The 27,645-nt window shown below is 40.2% G+C and overlaps 1 protein-coding gene across 1 annotated transcript in view; it reads right to left on the bottom strand.

The window, feature by feature from the left end:
* prr11 (proline rich 11) overlaps positions 1 to 24,056 on the bottom strand; it is a 31,485-nt gene extending 7,429 nt beyond the window's left edge. Inside the window, exons 1-8 of the mRNA XM_055657674.1 lie at positions 23,916 to 24,056; positions 10,475 to 10,628; positions 8,577 to 8,730; positions 7,195 to 7,329; positions 3,299 to 3,556; positions 1,576 to 1,674; positions 1,298 to 1,396; positions 707 to 813 (exon numbers count right to left, since the gene is read on the bottom strand). Of these exons, the coding sequence (XP_055513649.1) occupies positions 707 to 813; positions 1,298 to 1,396; positions 1,576 to 1,674; positions 3,299 to 3,556; positions 7,195 to 7,329; positions 8,577 to 8,730; positions 10,475 to 10,626 (1,004 nt within the window). The 5' untranslated portion in view covers positions 10,627 to 10,628; positions 23,916 to 24,056. The remainder of the gene's footprint in view (positions 1 to 706; positions 814 to 1,297; positions 1,397 to 1,575; positions 1,675 to 3,298; positions 3,557 to 7,194; positions 7,330 to 8,576; positions 8,731 to 10,474; positions 10,629 to 23,915) is intronic.
* Positions 24,057 to 27,645: the final 3,589 nt, after the last annotated feature.

The raw sequence follows: 27,645 nt of genomic DNA, 5'->3' as shown, positions 1-27,645 counted from the left end.
TGATCTCCCCATTCATCCTATACTGATCCCCACCATTCATCCTGTACTGAGCCCCTCATTCATCCTGCACAGACACTCCGATCAGCACTATACTGACCACCCCCATTCATCCTGTACTAACCCCCCCCATTCATCCTGCGCTGTTCCCCCCCATCCATCCTGTACTGATTCTCCCCCCCCCCATTCAAGAAGAATTGGGGGGGGGGGGGGGGGGAAAACAGTCTGAAGAAGGATCTCAACCCGAAACGTTGCCCATTTCCTTCGCTCCATAGATGCTGCCTCACACGCTGAGTTTCTCCAGCATTTGTCTACCCCCATTCATCCTGTACTGATCCCCCCCCCATCCATTCCGTACTGATCCCCCATTCAACACCACTGACATCCCGCCCTTCACGTAGTCATGTCTTATTGCAGCAGGTTTAATACTTTCTTTGCCTTGAATGCTGCTCATTCACCCATCCTACAGCACGTGACAATTTTGCTAGTCCTAAGCTGCTTAACTGTTATTCCAGCCAGGACCTTCAGGTTGCATCAGAAAAACGATTCACTAAGGCACCACCGCTGCCACCATGTTTCAGAGACAAGTTTTCAAAGAAGTAACTCCTGCACGTGTGGAAACCCTCGCACATGCGTAGACTTAAGTCGTTAAACACATATTACATAGCATAACAGTATTGAATATTGATTGAAAAGATTTCAGACTTACATCATTTTTGTTGGTTTCTGCAACTGATTAACTTTTCGCTGCAAATTAAAACTTTGTAGATCATGGATTGTTACCAAAGGGGATCTCCGTTTTCCTGGTGCATCCATCTAAGAACAAAGTACATAATTCATAGCATTTCAGACAAAAAAGCTAAAAATGAGAATATTTACAACTTTGTCTCCAGGCATAAACATGATTAGTAAGATTATACACATCTAGAGTAAGCATTTAAAAAGAAAATCTCCAACACAATTCTAGTTAGAAAACACTCCCACACCCCAAAGATATACAGGTTTGTAGTTTAATTGGCTTCGGTAAAAATTGTGAATTGTCTTCAGCGTGTGCGCAGGATAGTGTTAGTGTGCGGGGATTGCTGGTTGGCACAGACTTTGTGGGCTGAAGGGTCTGTTTCCACGCTGTCTCTTTAAACTAAATGTCAAACAGGCACTTGTTCATATTTGTGGTTTTAAATACCATTAAAGCTTCAAAGTAACTTTGTGCATGCTGGTTTGTGTAGCATCAGGAATAATTAACCTGGCAACTAGCCTGGTCAGTTTGGTGTTAGTCTGAACATTAAGCAATTATGCTCACCTTTGCTTTTTCTACTTTGTTCTGGGTCACTCTCAGCTTCACATCAAGCAAATCCTTTATTGTAACAGATGGTGGTCCATCTTTTTTCTCAGGATTCATCTACAAAAACCACAAAAAAAAACAATCCTACATCAGTGTGTAAAGACAAAACAACTAGCTTGATTTGATCAGCACCAAAGTGATCCTCACTTTAATTATACACTCAATGAAGCTGTAACTTTTTTGCCTTTGATTAGAATAATGTATTTCAAGATTATAGCAACGTAATCAGCACTAACCTTTATTAATTCAAATCTGTCAACAGTCCTCTTCAGTTTTACTTGAAGCAAGTCTTTTATAGTTATGGATGGGGGTCTAAGGATTTCCTCACCGGTTGCCTGTGAAGGAAGGGACACCATTAAGATGGCAAATGCAATAATAAACAATATTTAGAAATGATTTATTCTGAAAAGTATCCCCCAAGTAATACCTTTGCCAATGAAGCGTTCAGAAATCAGATATGTATTAGATTGACAGGAGGTTTTGGACAAGATGCTTGCATAAACTTTGGATTTGTTCATCGTCAGGGAGCATAAACTACGTATATGGTGGATTATGTCCCACAAGATGAAACAAAAACAGCATAAAAACTTCCCCAAAGTTAGCAGTTGTTTTTTAACAATGTGTTCAAAATGCTCAGAGGCAATTGATTTCATGCATCTATGCAGCAGTATTATAGGTAGAACAATGCATGGCCAATTTGTCCCTCTTTTCTCGTTCCCAATTCCCCGTTGATGGGGAACACCTAGACCTTGATTATACTTTCACTAATTTTATTTTCTATCAGAGTGAAAACTTCGAATGCCAGGAAAGATACATTCTAGCATGGGATAATAATTTATAGATAGATTAGAACGTACATCGATTCATAAGAGCATGTCAATAGAGGTTTTCATTTACTAAACTCAAGAGCTTTCAAGAGGATTAAACCCAGAACTGGATACTAAATCTCAAAGCAAAAAACAGACTCACTGCAGCTATGGATTTCTCTTTATTTTAACTGCTTCCTCATCTTGCATCTGTGGTTTCAACAAACAAATATACTTTCATCATGTTACCACACTCCCAGAATTTAGTTTTTCACTTGGAGTTAACAAACGGGATCTTTTGAATAGTAATTTTACAAATAACACAAAATTCTTTGAAAAACAATTGGGATAGAGATTTACTGCACGAAAACAGACCCACTGACTCGGTCAATCATTTACACCAACACTGCACTAGTTCCATTTTTTAATTATCTGCACATTATCATCAATTCTCCGCAGACTCTACCATTCACACATAGGATAATTTTTAGTGGCCAAGTTACCTCCTAACTTAGACCAGAACAGCAAGGCAGATCCCTTGGCCCACAATGTCTATGGTGAACATGATACAAAATTAAACTGTGGTTCTTATCCTGCCATTCCAAGAATATCCAAAAGCCTCTAAAATGCCACTACTATGTCAACCTCCATCACCACCCCTGGCACCGCATTCCAGATATTCACGACGCTTTAAAAAAAATAATTTTGTTCCTCTCATCTTAAAGCTTTGCCTTCTAGTCTTTGACAATTCCACCCTGGGTATTCTGTCTATGCCTCTTATACTTTTATAGACCTGTCAGGCCTCCCCTCATAAGGCAGAGAAAACAAATTCAAGTTTGCCCAACCTCGATATGTAATACCCTCTAATGCAGGAAGCATGTTTTTGGGATGTGGGAGGAGAGAAGAATACATGGTGGAAACTCAGTCACAAGGAGAACATGCAAGCGCCACACAGACTGTACTGAAGGTCAGGTTCCCACCCAATACACTGGAGCTGTGAGACAGCGGCTCCAGTAGCTGCACCACCGTGTCACCCATAACAAACATTCAGATGCTACGATAATTTTAAAAAGCTTTTTTACAACAAGGTCACACAGAATTTAATTAATGTTAAAACTGAGTGGAATATGTTCACGACTCACTACATACTCACTTGCAAGTGTTTTTCTCTAGTTTTCGTTTGAATCTGCAGAGGCTTCACTGCAAACAGGGAGTGAGGAGGTAGTGGAGGTGGAGGCGGGGGAGGTGGAGGAGGAGGTGGAGGTGGAGGAGGAGCTTCATTTGGAGACTTCAGCGGAGTGCAACTGACAATTGGCTGCACTGGCCATATTGGAATTTTATTGGGAACTGGTAAGGAATCAAAATGCTTTCGACAGAAACATACTTCAGTAGCTTTGGCAGTATTAGGTTCCTGCAAATAAAAATAAAAAAGTTCAGAAACAGTAGACATTTAACCCTTCCAATTAAAGCTATACCAAGTTATTCAATCAACCACCACGTACAATAAGGCGGTGATGCACAGAACTGCTAGTTCCTGCAACACATCTTTTGCATGTAATGGAATCAAAATCCTAGAACTCTCTACTTATCAGTAGTTCGGGAGCACCTTCATCACAAGAAATGCAGTAGTTCACGCCACCACTATGGATGAGTAAATATTTGCTTTATCAGTGGCACCCACTTCTAACAGGTCAACACTGGCGCAGATCAGTTCAGAGTAAATGTAAGATTTACCTAAATAAATGAAAACATATGAAATGGGTGGAAGTCTGTCTAGGAGATATGCTACATCTCCTTTCATTGTGTATCTGGATATTCTTGCCAAGTTGAGCTATATCTCCCTTTGTTGATAGCTGGAGGTTCCTGCCAAGTTGAGTCACAACTCCACGTGTTCATTGATATGCACATGAAAAGTCACTTTAGCTTCAATGCCAATTCAGGTTCATAATTGTCCATTGTGAATACAGCTGGCACCAACTCTGCCCAGATAGCAAACACTTAATCTACATTAGATGACGTACATGGAACATTTCTTCATTTCTTTGGCATCTCTCATTGAAAAAAAAATACTAACACCTGCATATCTTTGCATTACACAGCATGTATTTGCAAACACAGATTTACAGGTAGTTCCATTGATCTACATTTAGGTAATTGTGAAGAACGTTGCCCACAGCACTATTCCATGAGGAACCAGATTAGACTAGTAACCAGATCCCACATAGGATCGTTGCTATTAAGAACAAATAACTCATTACAGGATTGCAATCATTTCCTTATCATAAGACCTGTCCATTGAAAACCTTTGGGCTGGGCATCTTACCCAAATATTTGTGATAATCCTAAAAAATCCAACTAGGCTAAGATAGGACTTTAGTCACTTGTAACTATATCCCACAATCCATTGTATTGTATCAATGATGGTCCATGCAACTAACAGAAGGGAAATACAGACCACTTCATATAGAACACTGCAGTACCTTCCCGACCCCCATAACCCCCGATGGTATTATAGTCACAGAGGCTGATGCCAGAAGATCCTTCAGGGAGGGATGAACCCTCGGAATGTGTCTGACCTGATCGTGTCGCATACCTGGTCGTGTTCTCAAAACCTGTGTAGACCAACTGGCTGGAGGTTTTGCAAACATCTTCATCCTCTCATTACCGAGGTCAGAGGTTCCCACCTGCTTTAAGAGGGCATCAATAATACCAGTGCCCAAGAAGAGCAAGGTAAAGTGCCTCAATGACTATCGACCGGTGGCACTAACGTATGTGGTGATTAAGTGCTCCGAGAGATTGGTTATGGCACTTATCAACACTTACCTCAGCAAGGACCTCGACCCATTACAATTTGCCCACTGCCACAATAGGTCAACGGAGGATGAGATCTCACTGGCTCTCCACTCTGCACTGGACCACTTGGACAATAAAAACATATACGTCAGGCTGTTGTTTATAGACTACAGCTCAGTGTTCAATACCATCATCCCCTCCAAGCTAGTTATCAAGCTCATGGAACTGGATCTCTGCACATCCCTCTGCAACTGGAGCCTTGACTTCCTCATCGACAGACAACAGTCTGTTTGAATTGGCAGCAACACTTCTTCCTAAATAACCATTAATATAGGAGCACCTCAAGGCTGTGTGCTCAGCTGCCTACTCTACTCTATACTCACGACGGCAAAGCTGGACACTGTGCGAACTCCATCTTCAAGTTCGCAGAAGACACCACCGTTGTTGGATGAATTACAGATGATGCCGAGTCAGAGTACAAAAGTGAGATCAATCGAATGACCAAAAGGTGCCAGCACGACATCATAGCTCTCAATGTCAGTAAGACCACGGAACCGATTGTAGACTTTGGAAGAGGAAGGGCAAGGACCCACAAACTTGTCTATATCGATGGGATGATGGTGGAGAGAGACAAAAGCTTCAGATTTCTGGGCATGCATTTTACTGAAGATCTTTCCTGGACCCAACATACTGATGCAATTATAAAGAGAGCCCATCAATGGCTCTACTTCCAGAGAAGATTTTGCAGATTCTGTATGTCAGAGGATTCTCTTGAACTTCTGCAGGTGTACCGTAGAGAGCTTATTGACTGGTTGAATCTCAGCCTGGTTCAGCAACTTGAATACCCAGGAGCAAAGAAGACAACAAAGTGGTGAACATTGCCCAGTCCATCACAGATTCTGACCTCCCCACCATCAAAGGGATTTACAGGAGCCGCTGCCTCAAAAAAAAGGCAGGCAGCATCAGAGATCCACACCACCCTGGTTCCACCTCTGCCATTGCGAAGGTGGTACAGGAGCTTGAAAGCTACTGTCCAGGTTCTGGAACAACTTCTTCCCTGGAGCCATCAGGCTATTAAACACAACACCCTCCAAATAAGCTCTGAACTACATAGACATGGGGGCATGGAGAGATTTGAATCTGGCCTGACATTCAAAATGCTCAAGCAGTCCTTGTTATAGAAAGTTCAAAGCATTATATCTCACATCTATGGACCAACAAAATAGATCATTTATATTAAGGCCAATGATTTTTATCATTGTTTACCATGTTGCATATTAAATGGATAAATTATACAATTTCATATCTATTTTCAAATCATTCAGAATTTATTCCACAAGGTGGCACGCCATGTCAGAAATCACTGGTAAAGAATAAGGTATTTTCTGGATCACATTTACCAGATTTAGTATTTTTATCTCATCTAGATTGCGAAATCATAGATTACATGTTTGCCCTCTAATTATAGTGGATTCAACTGATCCTCTCCTTTTTGAATCCTGGTTTTTCCAGATTGTTCCTGATGATGCCTAATTTTACTTTTGCAGATGCCACAATCACAAACAACGAGTGATGTTACTAATAACTTAAAAGCACGTTGTTCTACTTCAAAGATGTATTTAAACTTCTCTCATTTTTTTTTGAATTAGACAAAGCCTCCCATTGCAATAAGAACCTTGCTTTCTCCTTAACGTCAGTTTAACAATATTTCTAGTGACCATTAAAACCATCTGTACCAATATTACCCAACAAATATTAGCTGCTCTTCATGTGCCCAATTAAAGTTGAATTTTGATATTAAGCCTAGATAATGGAAGGTACGTTTTTCCAAGTTTTTGTTAAGTCTGCAAAGCGACAAGACTTCCCGTGTCCTGTTCATCCCTCCCTCCAGTTCTGCATGTCAAAATCTGTTTTCTTCCCAAATTCCGTAAGGAAATGTTACACTAGTTTCTCTTCCCACAGATGCTGCCTGACTGCTGAGCATTTCTTGTTTTAATTATTTTCACTTTCTTCACTTTACTAGAAAGGAGCAACTGGTTCGTTGGGTAGATGTTAATCTCTTACTACTCATAGCTTGCTAATATTTACAATAAATGACAATTCAGAGAATTTGTTGATTAAAGTTGTGGAAATTTTCATAGAATTGCTAACATTTTCTGGGCAATTCTGCCATTGAGGATTCACGATACCTAGCAAATGGAAATATGTTGTATTACATGCAATTGTTGGATATAATACTGATAAATGAAAGATAACCTGATGTTGTTCATTGAAGAATTCTTGCATGTGTGTTACTTTGAACTCAAGTGATTCAATATGTTGCCGGAGTACATTCAGTTCCCTCAGGTAGACACGTGAAGGAAACAGAACATCTTTGATTAATTCAAAACCCTGTAAACACAAAGGAAATAAATAAAGATTGGTTTGTCATTTTTCTAATTCTGTCCCTCCTTTTTTATTTGATAAAGGTCACATACAGCAGAACCTAGATTTTAAAACATTCTGGGTCAAATTGTATTGAGGTATGTTAAATTATAAAAGGGTTAGATCAAGTGAATGGGAAGAACCATTTTACCTGAGCAGAAGGGTCGGAAACCAAAGTGCATTGATTACAAGTAATTCGTAAAATAATTAGAGTGACAAATACATAATTCAGCCAGTTTCTGTACACAACAGAAATTTGCAAGTATACATCAGAAGGAATATTTGGTAACAATATTATTCTGATAAACTCAAAACCTTTCTTTATCAAATCATCCTAATGGCTGGGCATCATACATCTCTGCATCTCACAAAAAGGATGGGGAAAATTGGGACTAGCTTGCATTTTTGATTTATAAAAGAGGGCTCAGAGAGAAAGAAAGCACACCTTGCAAGGTCATGTGTAAGATTCCCCAAGCAGTTGTTATAGCAAGACGTGTCGAAAATAACCCAGAGTTAAATAACATTACATTTAAAAGGGTTTGCCAAGAGGCTGAAAACTGTAATTCCACTTGTATAGCGAGGAGAATGCATTACATTTAAGGGGTAACAGGGATAGAAATAGAAGTCATTTTAGAGCATTTGCATTTAGTTTTATTGCAGTGTTCAGTTGGGGTTTCAGTTTAAAAGAAAATATATAAAATAAGAGCATAACAACTTTTTACATTTTAAAAATGCAACTGAAACCAAGAATCGCGGTTAGAAAAATGTGCATTTATGCCAAAGGATAACAGGATCAGATTTAGCCACAATGACTAGATTCACTGCTTCAAAGTGGGGATCTGAAAGGAAACTATGAAATGCTGGCAATTCGGATCTACCACGTGAATGATGGTAGGAGAGGTGTGCAAGGAATGAATGGGGCGAGGATATTAACCTAGGAGGCACAGCAGGCCTGGATCATTTTTGTTCACTTATATTTGTGTTATATTATTTTGTTCACTGGTTTATAAACCAGCACTGGATCACAAGGGCAATAAAAGGCAGAGGTTGTGGGCAAGAAAAGCATAGGACCAATTAGTGTCTGAATCAGTAGAAGTTTCAAAATGGAGAACAGATGCACCCAATTTGTAGGGCACAAGATAATTATCCAATTGATTACCAAAGTACAGCAAGTTCACAATTTGAATTAGAGAACATTTGATTTGAATTTATACCTGCCTAATGTTCCTCAGCCACCAGGAGTATATGGAGTAAACCACAGTCTGAAGAGGATTGAACAAATTCTTCACATTCACTAAAGAAATGAGCCCGACAGGAACAGATTCATGCAGGAAGGAATTGCTATTGGATGTGACCATATCCTCCTTCCTAGATTTAAAATAAAAAATAAATACAAGTGAGATATATGAACAGAACAAACACCAATGTCAAGTAACTTATTTATATGAAATGGTAGCAGGCGACTCATGCAAAGGTTACCACTTGCAAACCTAGTTAAATTGGGAGAGGTGAACAATGTAGTACTTTCCACAACATTGGAATTTTTTAAAACACCAACACAGCTATGTAGTAGAAAATGCAACATTCATCTGCAACAAAAAGCAGCCAGAAACAGAACAGCACCCCCCCCCACCCCCTTCGAGTATCTTACTCTACACTAAATATTTAAATACTTTGCCTCCACTATCTTCGGAGGAAAGACTCGGGACCCACAGAGAGAAAAAAAAAAAAAATTTAAAAAAAATTGTGTCTTAAAAGAACAAGTAATTTTTGGACAGTGATCCTATTTATAGATTCTCCCACGTGGAAACATCCTGTCCACATCCACTGTCCAGACTCCTCAGGATCTTGTGCGCTTCAATCCAATCACATCTTACTGTAGCATTTACATGCTTGCCTGTACAACCTATCCTTATGGGAAATCTATTCATTCTAGGTATTAGTCTAGTAAGCCTTCTCAAAAGTCGCTTCTAGTGCATTAATATCCTTCCTCAAACATGACGAATACTCTACAAATTAATCCAAATGTGGTCGAACAAATGCTCCATGTAACTGAAGCACTAATTGTGTAGCTTTGTATTTAACACCCCTATCAATAAATGATAACCAATTTTCTAATTACTTGCAGTGTAGTGGTATCCAATGCAGCACTACCTCAGAGCATCGATTTGTTATAGTACTTTTAGTCTTCAAATCTGAATGCTCAGATATGTACACCATACATTTCAAAAATGACACTGGGGGTTTTCAATCGTTGCGCTGGGAGCCTGTCCCAACTGCTTGTGCTTTGTGTGGCTCTTTTAGGAATGCAGGCGCCAAGACCCTTCTGTTTACTGCCACTATCACAGCAAAGAATCAGCTCAAGGTTCAGTGTGGAGATGTTGCCTTTGAATACTGCTGTTAGGCTGGTTCAGGCAAGCAGAGTGGCTGCTTGACATTGGAGAGTGGCTGCTTGACATTGGATGTGGGCCTTGAAGATGTATAGATCATTGTTGGGGACTGGCATTACACTATATAATTACAGATCGCCTGGCAATTACAGCATCTCACAACTTCCTGGTGGATGCGATGGAAATGGCTCTCCCTCAGGCCAGAGATTTTTCGACAGAAATCAGCTTAAAGCCTCGTGACCACCATTGAACCTTGTTATTGATGGCAGTAGACGCAGGAGATCACATCTTGTTCCTGGCACAGCAACATTGTCAGGTTGCTTGTACTCTCTTTCTCCCTCCTCCCCCCACCACCATCCCTCCTCCTCCAAGTTCTCAACTTACACCCATTTTATTTTTGCAGTTAATTTTATCCTCTGCAATGATCTGGAGCAAAATATCTGTTTATTTCACCCGACATCTTATTTGCCATTATTTATAACCCAGATTAATTCTCTATAGAAAAGGACCAGAAAAGCTGTTCAAAAAAGCTATAAAAAGGCAGCTGAAATTAATTAGTAAGATTTTCCAAAAATTCTAATAACCTTTTAGTAATATTTGTTGCTGGTTGTGCAGGACACAGTAAAATAAAATAATTGTTCATTTATGGTAATAGTCTTGTGCAATTCAAACACACTTTGAAAGATGAGTCTAGTTGAATAACCAGTTAAAGAGCAACTTACTCTGGTGTTTGACAAGTGGTTGGCTTTGGCTTGCAGGCATATCCTTTGTGTTTTGCCAACATGCGTCGCTTACTATTTCTGTTTGACTTTCCAATTGCATGCCATTTTCTCACCATTTTCCACTTTTTGCGACGCTGATTCAGCTTGTACATGGCTGCAGAAGAGAAATTATAAATGATCAATAGATATGGCATTTAGAGCAAATGGGGAGGGGGGAAATCCCACCATCAAGTCTCATGGTCCCAAAAGATTCAACTGAGCATGAAGTATTGTTGATCAAGAAAGAGCGTGGAATTTTCTATTTTAAAACCGATTTTTCCAGCTGGAATACAAGGGGCAAAATACCAGCTCAGTTGAAATCACATAACACGGACATTACTTTTCTACAAGAAACGCATCTTAAATATCAAGATCAGATGAGATTGAGGGCGAATTGGATAGGCCAAACATTTCACTCCTCATATACTTCGAAATCCAGAGGCACCGCAATTATTATTCGCAAAGGAATACCATTCAAATCAAAGAACATTATATCAGATAAGGAAGGGAGATATCTTATAGTTACAGGAGATCCATGCTACGCCAATCACTTTGGTAAATATATATGCGCCCAATTTTGATAATCCTCAATTTTTAAATAAAATTCTGAATACAATCGCAGAATTTAACTACCAAAATGTTATAATTGGAGGAGACTTCAACTGTGTTTTAGATCCATACTTAGATAAATCGATGTAAAAACAAAGAGGTAATATGAAATCTAAAACTAATGAACTCTTAAATACATATATAAAAAATACAAATATAGCAGACGTCTGGAGGATCGCGAATCCGACTGGAAGGGAATACTCGTTTTATTCAATGGTACACAAAACATACTCACGTATAGACTACTTCCTAGTGGATACAAAACTAATCCCTTATACTATGAACCCTAAATATCACACCAATACGATTTCAGATCACTCCCCGCTAACTTTCGTTTTAAAATTAGAAGGAATGTCTACGAACATATCGTTCTGGAGGTTTAACTCGCAAATTCTGAAAGACCCACAAGGGAGTACATCTAAAAAAAGATGGACCTATTTTTTGAGACAAACGATACATCAGATATAGCGCCCACTTTACTATGGGAATCCTTCAAAGCATTTATTAGAGGAGTCATTATCTCATAGCAAGCTTTTCAAAACAAAAAGAATAAGAATGAACAAAGACAATTAGAAGAACAAATCAGACAACTAGATATAGATAATGCTAAAGATCCAACTATGGATAAACATAATAACATTTTAATACTGAAATTTAAGCTAAATAAATTATTGTCAGAGAAAGTTATAAGACTATTACAAAATACAAAACAAGAACATTTCGAATTTGGGGATAAACCCCATAAACTTTTTGCATGCCAACTGAAAAAACGAGAAAAAGATCATGCAATTTTAAAGATTAAATCAGATAGAGGGGAATTATTAACACTACCTAATGATATCAATAAAAGATTTGCTCAATTTTACAAGAATTTATACACATCGAAAACACTAATAGACAATAATAAAGTTTCAGAATTTCTGGACAATTGTAACCTTCCAAAACTAGAACTGAAGGAACAAGAGGAACTGGGAGCACAAATTACATCTAAGGAAATAGAAGACACAATAAACACACTTAAGAATGGAAAAACACCAGGACCAGACCGATTCAGTAATGAATTTTATAAATGTTTTTACGACATAGTTACACCACGTCTACAGAAAATGTATACATACGCTTTTAAAGAACAAATCGTACCTGTAACACTAGCAGAATCAACAATCACATTAATACTTAAAAAAGATAAAGATATAGAAGAACCAGGCTCATATAGAGCTATTGCTTTGTTAAATACGGATCAAAAAATTAGCGAAAACACTTGCTAGAAGACTAAGTTAATATGTTAGTAAATTAATAAATGAGGATCAAACGGGATTTATACCCAAGAGACATTCATTTAATAACCCGAGACGTCTGCTTAACATAATGCACTCTCACAAACCTCAAGAACAAGAGTTACCTATCATTTCATTGGACGCAGAAAAAGCGTTTGATCAAGTAGAATGGGATTATATGATTAAAGTATTGCAAAAATTTCAAATGGGAGAGAACTTCATCGCATGGATAAAATTATTATATTACAAACCCACGGCTAGAATATTAACTAATGATATACTATCTACGAAATTCCAATTATCAAGGGGCAATAGACAGGGATGTTCATTATCACCGCTGTTATTTGCTCTGGTAATTGAAAAAAAATCAGAACACACCCGAATATTTACGGTTATAATACAAAATATTCAATTAATAAAATATCTTTATACGCAGACAATGTACTACTGTATATCATAAAACCCCAAATCAGTATACCAAACATATTAAATCTAATTGACTTTGGATCTTTCTCAGGATACAGAATAAACTGGAACAAAAGTGAAATTATGTCGATAAAACCGAAAGACTTAACACATCTCTTGAAATTCCCCTTTAAAATAGCCACAGAAAAATTCAAATATTTAGGAATTGAAATTACTAGGAACTATCACGCTATGTTTAATGCCAATTATAGTCCCTTACTTAAGAAACTAAATCTAATCAAATTCTGGAAAACGCTCCCGATATTTTTAATAGGTTGAATAAATGCTATAAAAATGATCTTTTTACCACAAATCCTATATTTATTTCAATACCTATATATCTTCCAAAAACGTTTTTCAAAAAACTACTCAGACATTACAAATTTTATATGGGATTATAAATCCCACAGAATACAAAGAGCACACCTTAGTAAACCAAAAGAGATAGGTGGTCTAGCGCTCCCTAACTTTATGTACTATAATTGGGCAGTAAATATTAAAAATATGATTCACCTGCTGGACAACTCTGCCCAGCAGGTGGACTGGATTGTAATGGAGAGAGAGGACTGCTCTCCGTGTAATACAGGAGCGATTCTCCTCTCACCAATGAATCTGAATAACAAAAATTATAATAAAAATCCAATGATACATAGCACAATTAGAACTTGGAAACAAATAAAACAGAATCTAAAATTAAGAAATCTATCTCTTTTAATGCCAATAGTCAATAATCCGTCGTTTAAACCTACAATTATAGATAAATCATTTACACAGCGGGAAAGAATGGGAATCAAAACGCTCGGAGACTTGTATGAATTAGGAAAATTATCATTTCAACAATTACAACGGAAATATAATTTGAAAAATATCAATCTTCAAATCCGTGACTATCTGAAAAAATACACAAAAGACTATCATAACATGCCCCCAGACTTATTGGATGAAGCCATGAAGACAAAGGCTGAATCAGCAAATCTAATATCATACTTATACAACATTATTTTAAATACAGAAATACCTACAAATACCTATTAGAAGAGACTGGGAACAAGAACTAGCTATAAAAATATCAAAAGAGCTGTGATAAACACTTACTATATGTGCATAAATGCTCGATCAACGTACGACATACTCCAATTCATTTCAAAACATTACATAGACTATATTATTAAAAAACTAAAATAAATAAACTTTTCCCCAATGTCTCACCCATTTGTGATAAATGTCAGTCACAAGAAGCGATCATACTCTTTTGTTTTTGTATAAAAATCCAAAAATATTTGAACTCTTCACAAAATTAATTAAAATAAAACTTGTACCAAAAGCAGAATGGATCGTTTTCGGAATATTGGAAGGTAACCCCGAACTAAACGCGTTTCAAAAGAACTTACTTAATTACGGGCTAATGATGGGAAAAAAGCTTATACTCATATTTTGGAAAAATGCTCCAATACCAACAATAAAAATGTGGATTTCAAACATGTTCGAAACATTACACCTGGAAGAGGCAAAGCAGACCACTTCCAAAAGACATGGTCTGCATTTATGGAACTATTACAAGCATAAGGTGCAATAGTAATTTAAAAAAATAATAATGGTACCAGGATCTGATAACGGGGGGTAAAAAACCCCCCAAAAAAACACAACACGGTTGGTATATCCTTTTTTGCGGAGTTTTGTGTTATAATAGAGCGATTGTTTCTCCTTTTTTTTCTTTTCTTTCTAGGGTCTATTTCCATTCTTTACTTCCTTCTCTAACTTCTTCCCTAAGGGGCTTTCTTTTCCCAACACTTTCCTGCACCTTCACGACTTGCTCACTTTCCTTACTTCTTTTATTTCTACCTTTTTTAAAGCTCGAAAAACGAAGTCGTACAACAAATGTAATAAGATGTGATGTGTATTATTGTACTTTACTGTACTTCTAATAAAAATAAATTTTTTTTTTTTTTAAAAACTCCCCCCCAAAAGAAAAAGATTTTTGATTTGGTCATTGGACTTAAGAATTTTGTCAGCGTAGTGTACCAATCATTTTTCTCTCTTCTGTGGAGACCTGAAGGTGAGCAGCTGGATATACATCGGAGCCAACTAATTATATTAACTTGTCTAAGAAATGAATACAGATACAACATTGTTAACTGCTTATAATGACAACACCCGCCTCCCTCCCCATCCTCTCAAATCAGCCTGGTAAATCTTTAGTTATCTACTTTTGATCTGTGGTTGTCCAAGATGTGGAAAGAGGTTCAATGGTCAATAAAGATTCACCCTGAACAACTGCACGACAAAGACTGCGTTCCACAGGCTGTTCCAAGGAATACATTGCAGAGTCCAGGAAGGCGAGATGCAGCCACTGCAAAGATCTGCGGTGAAAGCTCTATGATTCAAGGTACATTTTTGTAAAGGGATTTTTGTAAAGGAAAATGATGCCATGTTGTAATGTAAATGGAAAGAAATAGAAATACTGGGAATGGCAACATACAAATGTCCTATAATATATTAGTTTACCAGTTTTGAGCAAAAAAATTTGTCTCTTTTGAAAGTAGACAAAAAATGCTTTGGAAAATCAGCGGGTGAGGCAGCATCGATGGAAAGAAGGAATAGGCAATGTTTCGGGTCGAGACCCTTCTTCAGACTGATGTCAGGAGGCGGGTGGGAAAAAGAGGCGGAGACAGAAGACTTTGTGGGAGAGCTGGGAAGGGGGAGGGGAAGGAGAGAGAAGGCAAGGGATATCTAAAATTAGAGGTCAATATTCATACCCCTGGGGTGTAAATGGTGTAAATTACCTAAGCAAAATATGAGGTGCTGTTCTTCCAATTTGCACTGGGCCTTACTCTGGCAATGGAGGAGCCCAGGACAGAGAGGTCAGATTGGGAATGGGAGGGGGAGTTGAAGTGCAGAGCCACCGGGAGATCAGATTGGCTAGTATGGTCTGAGCAGAGGTGTTGAGCGAATCGATCGCCAAGCCTACGCTTGGTCTTGCCGATGTAGAGAAGTTGGCATCTGGAACAGCGGCGGCAGTAGATGAGGTTGGAGGAGGTGCAGGTGAACCTCTGCCTCACCTGGAAAGATTGATTGGGTCCTTGGATGGAGTCGAGGGGGGGGGGGGGAAGGCAAAGCAACAAGTGTAGCATTTCCTACGGTTGCAAGGGAAAGTACCCGGGGAGGGGGTGGTTTGGGTAGGAAGGGTCGAATTGACCAGGATGTTACAAAGGGAACGGTCTCTGAAGAAAGCAGAAAGGGGAAGATGGGAAGATGTGGCCAGTGGTAGGATCCCGTTGGAGGTGGCAAAAATGTCAGAGAATTATATGTTGTATGCGACAGCTGATGGGGTGGAAGGCGAGGACAAGGGGGACTGTCCTTGTTACAAGTGGGGGAGGATGGGGAATAAGAGCGGAGCTGCAGGATATAGAGGAGACCCCGGTGAGAGCCTCATCTATAATAGAAGAGGGGAACCCCCGTTCCCTAAAGAATTAGGACATCTCCGATGCCCTGGTATGGAACACCTCATCCTGGGTGCAGATGCGGTGTAGACAGAGGAATTGTGAAAGTTGCATTTATACTGTTTCTTCCACGCTTTCCCTTGATAGAATATTTCAAATTGAAATATTGGTTCAGTTTGTCTCCCCTCAGGACACCTCTGGTTCCTTCACCAATTACTTTAAATAGATATTTTCTGAACAACAATACTCCCATTGAGAACATTTTTTCCTCATTCTGTTTTAATAAAATCTTAACGATTATCAACTCTTGTCCAATCTTTACTCCAAAAGAACACAGCACTGCTTGTCATTCTTTTTGACAGCATAACCCCAGCACAGATTGAATAAATCTCTATAAACAAGATGGTAAGTTGCAAGAGAAAGCCATTTATACATTATCTAGATGCAACCAAGATCCAAAATTAACTCAAATCTGCACAAATTCATAGTGCAAACTTTTGCAATCTCATTTAAGGAAACCTCAGGTTATATGCAATGCTCTAAACCCTTACATGATCCAGAGAGGGGATATAATTACAAAGAACAGCTCTCCTGCTCAGAGAGGGGTGATCAGGAGCAACCTCCGTGTTCTGGCACCAGTCAGCTTCCAAAGCCTCAACTACCCTTGTATCTTTTAATTCCCTTAATATCAGGAATCGGACACAGTTTTGAATGAACCCAAAGAGAATCACAGCCCTTCGAAGTCTAAAGATTCACGCTAATGAAGAAAAATTCTCCTCACCTCAGTCCCAAGTGACCTACCCCATGCCTCTCGACTCCACTGCCAGGAAAAATACTGCTTTACACCCAGCTTAACAAGTTTTGTAAAGATCTTACACGTTTCAGAGCGATAAATTTTCATTCCTCAAAATGAAAGAATACAGACTCAGTTTGCTTAATTTCTTCTCACATGCCATCACAGGAGCCAGTCGGGTGAAGCTGCTCACCATTCCTACTTGCTTTGCTCTGGGAAACAAGGAATTTTGACATTGGCTCCTCAGCCATATGGTTAATTTCAATTATCAATAACAACGCTCTGTAGCAACCCCCACCCCCCACTCATTATGAAGAAACAACCATTTTTCTCCTTTCTTACTGTCTGATCAATTCTCATCCACACTTGTAATTTATTGAACATCTTCCAAAAAAAAATCTAAAATACACTCCGTCCACTGGTTCCCCCTCCCCTTTCAACGAGTTACATCTTCATTTTTTTTTCTTCTTTTTTCTTGTTTTTTTTTCTTTTTCTTTTTATTTTATGGATTTATTGACATTTAATCTATTCAATTAGTTTAATCAATCTCTGTAAAGCACTTTGGTTCAAAGTGATTTTGTTTAAAAGTGCTATATAAATAAATATTATTATTATTATTCCAATAATGCCAATAAAGCACCCAGGCAGATGTCCTTACTCTTGTACTTCCGGTGGTGCTGGTGCCAGCAGCCTCCACCTACAGCCTGTTATGTTATGTTAAAAGTGTATTTTTTTGTGTTTTTATGTGGGGGAAGAGGGCACGGTGCGGGGGATACCGTCCTTCAGCCAGCCGCTTCCTGGTGAGGACGCGACTATTATTCGAGTCTCGTCCTCCCCCCCCCACCCACCCCACAGCGGCCTACCTACCTGGATTGGCGCGACCTTTCCTGCCGGGATCGACCGGAGCTCCAGCAGCGGCGGGACAGCGCTGGAACATCGCGGGGCTGGCGATGCCTTACCGGGGGTCGCCGTCTGGAGCCCGGAGTGCTGGACCTGCTGCACCAACATCAAGGAGCTGTGGTTTGCAGAGCTCCCAACGCGGGCGGCACTGATGGACAGCGCGGGGTCCTGTGACTCTGCCCAGCTCGGCCTGTGGACTCAGGAGCTGCAGACTCTGGCAGCGGGAGGCGGCTGATCAGGAGGTCCAGGCCGCTGAGGAGGAGGATGCTCACCGTCGGGGCTCGGCGTCGGCGTTCCACCAGTCCGGAGTGAGGGCCTGAACATCAGGCCACCCGGGGCGGCGACTGCAGGTGCTCGGAAGGCCCCGACTACGGATGGACACGGAGGGGAGGCTGGCTGGACTATGGTGCCGTCCTCACCTGGGTGCCATTTATGTTATGTTGTGTTGTGGACTTTTTGTGTTTGTGCTTTTGTTAAATTTTTAATTCAATTTCAATTTTATTTTTTTAATATGTTTTATTATTTATTTATTATTTATTTTTATTATTTTTCTTGTGATTTTTTTTAACGATACTGCTGTACGGGAAATTCATTTCGTTGTCTCAAAGTGAGGCAACGACAATAAAATTTGAATACAAGAATACAAGTCACTTTTCTTCAGTCTTATTCTTCTGGTCTTTCAAGTTCAAGCGAGTTTATTGTCATATGTCCCTGTATAGGACAATGAAATTCTTGTTTTGCTTCAGCACACAGAACATAGTAGGCATTTACTACAAAACAGATAAGTGTGTCCATATACCATAATATAAATATATACACACATGAATAAATAAACTGATAAAGTGCAAATAACAGATAATGGGTTATTAATAATCTGAATTTTGTCAGAGCCAGATTTAATAGCCTGATGGCTGTGGGGGAGTAGCTATTCCTGAACCTGCTTGTTGCAGTCTTCAGGCTCCTGTACCTCCTACCTGAAGGTAGCAGGGAGATGAGTGTGTGGTCAGGATGGTGTGGGTCTTTGATGATACTGCCAGCCTTTTTGAGGCAGCGACTGCGATAAATCCCCTCGATGGAAGGAAGGTCAGAGCCGATGATGGACTGGGCAGTGCTTACTACTTTTTTGTTATTTTGTTATTTCTTTCTGTTATTACCTCCTTCGTTTTCCTTACTATTAATGCAAGGCTAATAGGCCAGTGGTTCCCAATTTCTCTCTTCCTCCTTTCTTAAATGGTTGTAATTTTCTGCTGCTCTCTGGTCTGCAGAAGTCATTCTAGAATTTCAAAGATATCTATTGCCAATTCTATGGAAACTCTGGATCAGGTCAATCCAAGTCCTTGGAATTTGGAGCATTCAGTTTCACTATTTTTTCTGGCACATCTTTGTTTAAGTAATACTAATTTCCTTCAATTCTTCAGGCTCATTTCATCCTAAGTTTATAATATTTCTGAAAGGTCATCTGTTTTCTTCCTTGAACACTGCCATTTCTGGCAACTTTGTTTAATTTGAAACTATCTTTAGTTTCCCCTGCCATGCCCAGATGACATTCTCCTATTGGGTTTTGTGCCTTAAAGGGAATTTGAAAGAAATTATGTATTATTTCTATAAATGAGAGCCATTTCATGTCCACAGTCATACCCTTTAATGCTGTTTTCCCAATCAACCATAGCCAATTCACCCCTTACAACCTTAATTTATTTAGTTTAAATACAAGATTTTAGTTTTGTGTTAAACGATACTACTCAAACTTTTAACTCATTGTTAATTAACTCTTTCCAATTGCACAAAATAAGATCTAAAATAACCTTGTTCCCCCAATTGGTTTCCGAACAAATTAATCTTGTATACATTTCATGAATTCTCTCTCCCAAATTAATTTGCCCAGTAAATATGTTGACTAAAGTGCCCCACAACTGCTATATTACCTATTACATGCACATCTAATTTTCTGATACAAGTTGGGCTCAATATTGCTGCACAGGCGCAATAATCTACAGATGCTGGAATCTTGAGCAAAACTAAATGCTGGTGGAATAGTGGGGTCAGGCAGCATCCTTGGTGATGAATGGTCAGATAGGATTTCATGTGGGGTCCCATCTTCAGACTGATGAGTATAGCTGGAAAAGAGGTGGGGCAGGTCAAGCCCCCCACCCCCCCACCCATCTCTCACTCACCAGTCTTTGTTCCACTCACCTCTCTTCTCCCCCATACTACTTTTAGTCTGAAGGAGAGTCCTGACCAGAAGCTTTCTTCTCCACCCTATACAGAAAGCAGCATGCGAGGCTGGGAAAGTATATCCCGGACCCACTGACCCTCAGCACGGGAGCACTGCAAGGCTGCATATTCTCCCCTCTCCTTTACTCTCTCTACACCTCCACTGACTCCTCTATCAAGCTTCTCAAGTTTGCAGGCGACACAACACTGGACTGATCCAGGATGGGGAGAAATCTGCATACAGACAGGAAAGACACAGCTGGCATCCTGGTGCCATAGCAACAATCTGGAGCTCAATGCTCTTAAGACATTGAAATCGATTGTAGACTTTAGGAGAGATCCCCCTCCCCCACTCATCATCAACTACACTAGTCACATCTGTGGAGTCATATCTCCAGGGACCTTAAATGGGAGGCCACCATCGACTCCAGTCAAAAAGTCCCAAGAGAGGATGTACTTCCTGCAGCAGCTGAAGAAACACTACCTGCCACAGCAGGCAATGATGGTCCAGTTTTACACTACCATCCTAGTCTGTCCTCACCATCTCCATCATGGTCTGGTTTGGCTCAGCTACCAAGCTTGACATCCGGAGGCTGCAGCGCATTGTTCAATCAATGGCTCCTCCTCATCTTGAGGAGGAGCCATCTTGGGGAACGGCTGCTAACCAGCAGCCGTCCGTTTAATTCACTTTTTTTTTTGCAGTTTAGAGTCTTGTGCCTTGTCTGTGGGAGAAATTACTTTTTAATGTGGGGGGTAGGGGGTAATAATATTTCTAGGTCCCTACCTGGTCGGTGATGCAGCTTTTTCTCCAGGCTGCCCCGTCAACCCGTCCTCGTGGCCTACCAGCGGGCGTGGAGCGCCGTTTCCTGGTGGGGACCGCCCAGCACCTCGGCTTCGGTGGCGGCACAGCGCGGAGCGGAGCGGGCGATGCCTTGCCTGGGTCGCCGCGCTGGATCGACGCGCTGGAGCTCGGGTGAGCTGTGACCGCCGAGATCAACACCTCCGGGCTGCTGGTCTGCGGAGCGGAGCGGGTGGCGCCGATTCTAACATCGGGAGCCTGGGAGCTCCAAACCGGCGCGGCTTTGTCGGCTTCGGAAGCCGCGGTCCCCAGTTAGGAAGCGGCCGTTCCAGGTGGCCCAGCCGCAGAAAGGACTCTCCCGACGCCGGGGCAACACCACCCGGCCAGAAACATCGGGCCTCCGTAGAGGCAATAGTGGTGGCCTCAATAGGCCTGACTTTGGGAGAACTGGAGATGGGGACTGGGCATTTTGTGTGCAAGTTAATATGTTAGTCTGTGTCCAAGATGGCTGTTGGAAGGGAGAGTGTACACTGGCGCGGTTTAGCTGCTGCTGCTCTCCCTTCACATTGTGTTTTTGGTTTTTTGTCTTTGGAGCGATTTCTGTCTTTAATTTGTGTATTGGTGATGTCCTTATTATTTATTTTACTCCGACTAAATGTTTTTTCTCTCTCTTGTTAATCTCTGTAAGGTGTCCTTGAGACTTTGAAAGGGGCCCGCAAATAAAATGTATTATTATTATTATTTGGCCAAGAAAGTTGTTGGCATAATCCCCCCCCCCCCCCCCTCCTCCTCTCCCCCCCCCCTCCCCACCTCATTGATGAACTGTACACTGCAAGGGCCAGGAAACGAACAGGTATGGTCATCTCTGACCCCGGCACAAATTCTTTGAAATACTTCCCTCTGAGAGAAGACTCCAGACTATCAAACCCGCCACAGCCAGACATAAAAACAGCTTTTTCCCCCCATGAGCAGTAGCTCTACTTAACAGCCAAAAGTCTGTAGCCTCTTTTTACTCTGGTACTCTATTTTCACATGTTTAAATAATAATATTTCATTTTTAATTGTCTGCTGTATATCATGTTTTTAACCTTTTGCAAGCAAAGCACCAAGGCAAATTCCTTGTATGTATACATACTTGGCCAATAAATATTTTAAATTCATTATTCATTCATATTCCTATCAGTCTGAGGACGAGCCCTGACCAGAAGTGTTGTCAACCCATTCCCTCCACAGATGCTACATGACCTACTGAATTCCTCCAACATTTAATTTTGCTCAATATTACAATCAGTTTGGTGACACACATGTAACTGCAACTCATCTTTTCTGCCGTTTATTATGTCTTAGCTAAGGCAAGATAATTTATCATTGTTACAACAATCTAATTTCTTATTAATAGGGCTACATGACATCCTTTAAAATTTAGCTTGGTCTTCCCAAATGCAGAATATCATTTAACATTCATTACCCAGACATGGTCACCCACATCCATATTTCCATAATGACAATTGGAACATCCCAATTTTCTTCTACTTGTGCCATTAATTGTGAATGCTCTGTGTGTTTTAGCTGTTCATGCTTCCCTTTGTTCCCCACCCATTTTTAATTACATTTCTATTACTTCGTGCTTTGTTTCCCCCCCCCCTTCCCATAATTCCCACCAAAGGACCCATCTCCCTGTCAAGTTAAGTTAAAGATTTATCCTATTCTCATCTTTATGTTAGCAGATGGCACCAGGAGCCTTTCTGATCCAACCACCGTTAAGATCCTGAGCAAAACAAAAGTGCTGGAGTATCTCAGCACATCGGGGTGAAAGGGTTGTGATCCAAAATGTTGGCTATCCATTCCCTCCATGGATGTTGTCTGACTTTTTTTGCGCTGGATTCCAGCATCTGTTTTGCACAGGATTCTAGCATCTGCAGCTCCTTTTGTCTCCACCTTTGAGACGTAACATTTTAATCCCCTTCCAAATCAAAGCTTTCCTACAGGTCATTGATTCCACAGTAGACCAGAGCCCCTCATTGTTCACCTTTCCCATTGAGCATGCTGTGCACCCAGTGATGTCTTACGTGACAACATATGTAATAAGCCAGATATATAATCCCTGTAAACTATATAGAGATATAGTTTAAACTATATACCAAATCCCCTTTCATCATTCGCTTCTGTTACTCTTCTTCCTCCCTACTCATGGCACTACGCACCCTGCTTTGCCGGCACACCCCAAAGTAATCAACTCCCTCACCGCTGCCCAAAAGAGAAATGTGATTTTGGCAGTGAGATTCACTCCGTGGGATATCCGTAAACGTATCCTTGTTTTCCTCTTTAACAAATCCTCAACATCTTAAATCTATTTCTAAGGGGTAGCCACGGCAATACTGTGTTAATGAGTTTTATATGAATATCGTGTGTAGTATTTCCGCTGGCTGGTTAGCACGGAACAAAAGCTCTCCACTGCACCTCGATACATGTGACAATAAACTAAACTAAAGATTAAGATAAAGCAAGTCTTTTGCGGTCCATACATTTAAGGAGAATTAAGAATTGCCAAATATTCATCCTCCTCTGTAAAACCTCTGTATAGGAAAGCCAAGGGCAAAAGGAAGTGAGGGGTGTTGGCAAAATAGGAAGTGCGCAGAATTTGTCTGGATAGAAATTACAAAGGTAGTTGGGGACAAGGTTAAGAAAGGAAACCGACATTTCAAAGACAGAAACATTAATAAACAACACTACTTCAATCAGCGGTTCTTATGCTGAAGGATAACAGCCTAGGTTGTGAAATAGCTTACTTGAATTGGAAAATACAACATGACAATTCGCAACAGCTCAAATCATTAACACTAAGGTAGGCATTAAAAGTTTAAAACGAATAGCGGAAATCCTCGGTACGTTCACAATTGCTCACCTCAGGCAAACTAAATTCACGACTACGATCTAAGATCTTTGATTCACGAACCCAACACAGAAAAAACACAACGGCGGCCGTTTTAAATTAAAACGCACGAACCCCACCCAATAGGATGATGTCTTTCATTATCCATACTTGGGGACTACTCAAAGCCAATGGCGTGGGGAGTCTTAAAGTCATCGGACCGATTTAACCAATGAGGAAACTGGGCCCATTCCCGCTTCGGGCCAATCCATGATAGCCTCATTTCGCCCAATGAAATATACTGCGTCTTGTGAATGTCCAATGAAATGGCGGCATGCGTTTACCTGTCATCCTATCAGCGCACTTATTGTATATGGCAGAAGCCTGACCATCGTCCAATCAGAAAGAGGCATTCTACCCTGACCAATGAGTATGCGGACTTTATGCAGCAATCGTCCAATCAGAGTCCGCGTTACATCACGCTGAAAAGGCCTTTATCGGTTCGCCTTCGGAATGTAAACTATTCAACATGGAGACCGCGGTCAACAAGCTGGCAGCGATGGTAAGCGGGTTTTTTAATTAAAAAAAATTATTTAATATTGGAAATCAGTTTAAATTAAAAAGAACATATTGCAATAGGTAGAGTAAAACCTCGCGGACGCGGGAAAAATACTTAAAAAAATTTCTGCGCGCACGCGATGGGTGTATTTTTTCGGCAAAAACTTTAATTTGTTTGAAAGCTCGGTCCTGATTTGCATCCGGGTAATTGGGTGCAAAAATGGCGGGATTGGGATTTCTTGTGTGTGTTAATGACAAATTTGATTTCTTTTCCAACGACGGAGATCGTCTCGAAATCTTTAGTGTCGAGTTTGGAGAGGGAGGGAGTTTATAAAATAACAACAGCGATTCTGTGGTAAAGTGTGTGTGTGGGAGGGCCGAGGCATTCCGGCGTTGTCGCGCCTGTTTTCATTCGTCTTGGGAGCCCCTCCCCTCCTCTTCTCCACCACCCCTCCCCCTCTCCACGAGTGCGCGCGTGCCCGCGAGCGGCGCGCTGGACGCTCGAGCCGGCCGATTGACAGTTTGGATGATGTCTCGCCGTGCGCGGCCCCGCGTCCGCACGCTCAACGCAACGACGTTAACTGCCGCCCGGCGCTTGACAGCCAGCTGGTGGGTTACGCGCGCAAACGCCGTCCCAGGTTGTTAAAATTGATTATTGGTCGACAATTTCCCCCCCTTTTTTTTTTTCCCCCCCCCCCCCAAAAAAAAACAACGCCACGTTGGGGTTTTTGTGCACCAGTAACAAAACCAAAAAAAAGGCGGCATGAGTTACGGTATTTATCATCAAATTGTTCACGGTTGGCAATTCTCCTTACCCCTCCCAATAGTACGGCAAGCTTGTATGCGCGCTCCCGATGGGATGGGACATTGTAGTGGGTTGCATGGTTTAACTGCTTGCTTTCAGCATGTTTCAATGAAAAGCTTCTTCCTAATAGCGCCAGTTTTCGCGAATTGTACCAGTGCTTCAGCGTTGTAAAATGTTGATTTAGCAAAGGGCCAGGTTATTTGAAATTTGAGCTCTTGTCTTGTCCAGTCTTACACAAATTCAAATATTCTCATGGCTTCTGCTCTTCAGTTTAAGGAGACAAGATAATCTGCAAGTGTGTGGATGGACAGTTCATGCCATGAGCTTTCTAGATGTGTTTTAAATGTCCCTAATATTTACCCAAGTTATTTAAAATTCTTTATCCAGGGAAAAACAATGTACTGCACGTCAAAAATCTTTCCATTTGCCATATCTATGAATTGGTTCGCGCACAGGATTGTTTCATATGGACTGTTTATTAGCTGAGTAGAGTATAGTTGAATCCGGTATTTTGGAGATTAATGAAGCATTAATGAAGTTGAGACATTGGGTGTCAAGAGTATTTGGGTTTTCAAAAAAAGTCATTTGTATTATTACTTTGTTGTAAATGACCTCGAATCATACTGTGTGTTTGAGGTAACATCAATCCCCTGACAAATTGTTCCACAGTTAAATTATAGAAAATATTTTGATAACTTTTGTGGATATTTTATTCATGATTCATACTTAATATGCTAAATACTCTTGGAGCATGATGCCTTGGTTGGCAGTGTACAGCTGGGGTGCATTTGGGTGTGTAAGGAGTACTGAGCATGGGTGTGGATGTATTTTTTTTTAAATCCTCTATAACTTGAATGAGTTTAATTGAGTTCAGTTTTGTTTATTGACACGTGTGCCGAGGTACAGTGAAACGCTTTTGTTCTTGAATTATTGTAGAACTACCTTTCCTCTTATTGGATGAATTGACAACTCTCGCATTGCATGAGTAATACAAAGTTGTGACCGCCCGTCAACAAAGCTCTTGTTTTGGCTAATTCATTTGTAAAGAATCACTTTTTCTGTAAGCTGATTTTTTCAATGTTGTAGTGTAACATTCCTGTGCATTTGAAGCATGGATTTCAGGGAGGAAAGCGCTTTAACTGAATCTACGTGACTGAGCCATGACAGTGTGGAGATATTCAAATTGTTGGGTCCTAACATTGTAAAGAAAATCTACATTCTCATTTAATGAATTAAATAAATGGAAAGAGTTCAGAGATCTAGCTGTAATAATGGTTCAGTTGCCATGGCAACTGCAAGAAAACGCACTTTTGCTTTTTTAACAATATATTTGAGAAAATTCTACTTGAAAACGCCTAAGAGCAGGTTTACCAATTTTATTTACTGGGGCTTTTTAATTTGATAGTGTCATTTAATATCTTTTTGGGTAAAATTACCGGTTAATTGACGTATAGGGCTTGGATGTATTCATGCACACAGCATGAACGAGCAGTTGATGATTTGCATCACAACTGCTGTCATCTGAGGTGAGATTGTTATTTCATGAGGAACAAGGCAGATCAGACTGGGAAAATGTTGCAATAGAATTATTTTTGGAGTTGGACATTTATCATTTAGAACTGTTTTGTGTTCTTTCTCTGTTTCAGTTTAAAAAGTCCTCGTGTTGAGAAGTTTGTATTCTAAGCATTTGATTTTTGGGTTGATGAAGGACATAAATGAGACAATTAATATTTGAAGGATAAAACCTCTTTTCAATTGTTTATTTATCCTCAACTACTGCAGGCATTAGCTAAGACAGGGCCATGATTTAGCATATTATTGATTTTATGTGAAATTGAGGTATAAATTATGATCATTAGATGTTTTATTATTTTGCCCCTGCAACTGGAAGCTACCTTGTTCTCTACCCTGGATATCAGCTTGCATATGCCTGTTACTTTGAGGTACTACATTGTCCCCTGAAATTTTATCAAAAAAAATTACATCTAATTATGTGGAAGAACTGTAGGGTTCTAAGGAGCTACTTAAGAGGTGAAAGATACGCAAATTTTAAGGAGGGGATTCTAACGTTTAGAGCCTTGGTAGCTTAAGTCATGGGGGTTAATGATGAAAGCATTTAAGATCTTGCGTGCTCATGGCCAGAATTGAAGGTTATTATCTTAGAAATTTCGGAGCCAGGAGAAGGTTGTGTATATAGGGAAGAAATTAGGTCCTCATTTGGGAAAGATGAGAATTTTAAGTTGAGATACTCATGACATTATAGTCCAGTAGGTATGATTGAGATGGATGGAATTTGAGTATCGGGGACTTGGATAAACAGGATAGAGAATGGAAGGAGTGCTGATGCGTGTGAAATGGCTCATTGACAAAGGGGTTTCAATAACACGCAGGTTGAGGTGG

Source organism: Leucoraja erinacea, chromosome 28 (genome assembly GCF_028641065.1).
Source record: "Leucoraja erinacea ecotype New England chromosome 28, Leri_hhj_1, whole genome shotgun sequence".
NCBI lineage: Eukaryota > Metazoa > Chordata > Chondrichthyes > Rajiformes > Rajidae > Leucoraja > Leucoraja erinaceus.
Note: the sequence above shows the minus strand (reverse complement) of the source record. Positions and strands in the feature narration are given on the sequence as shown.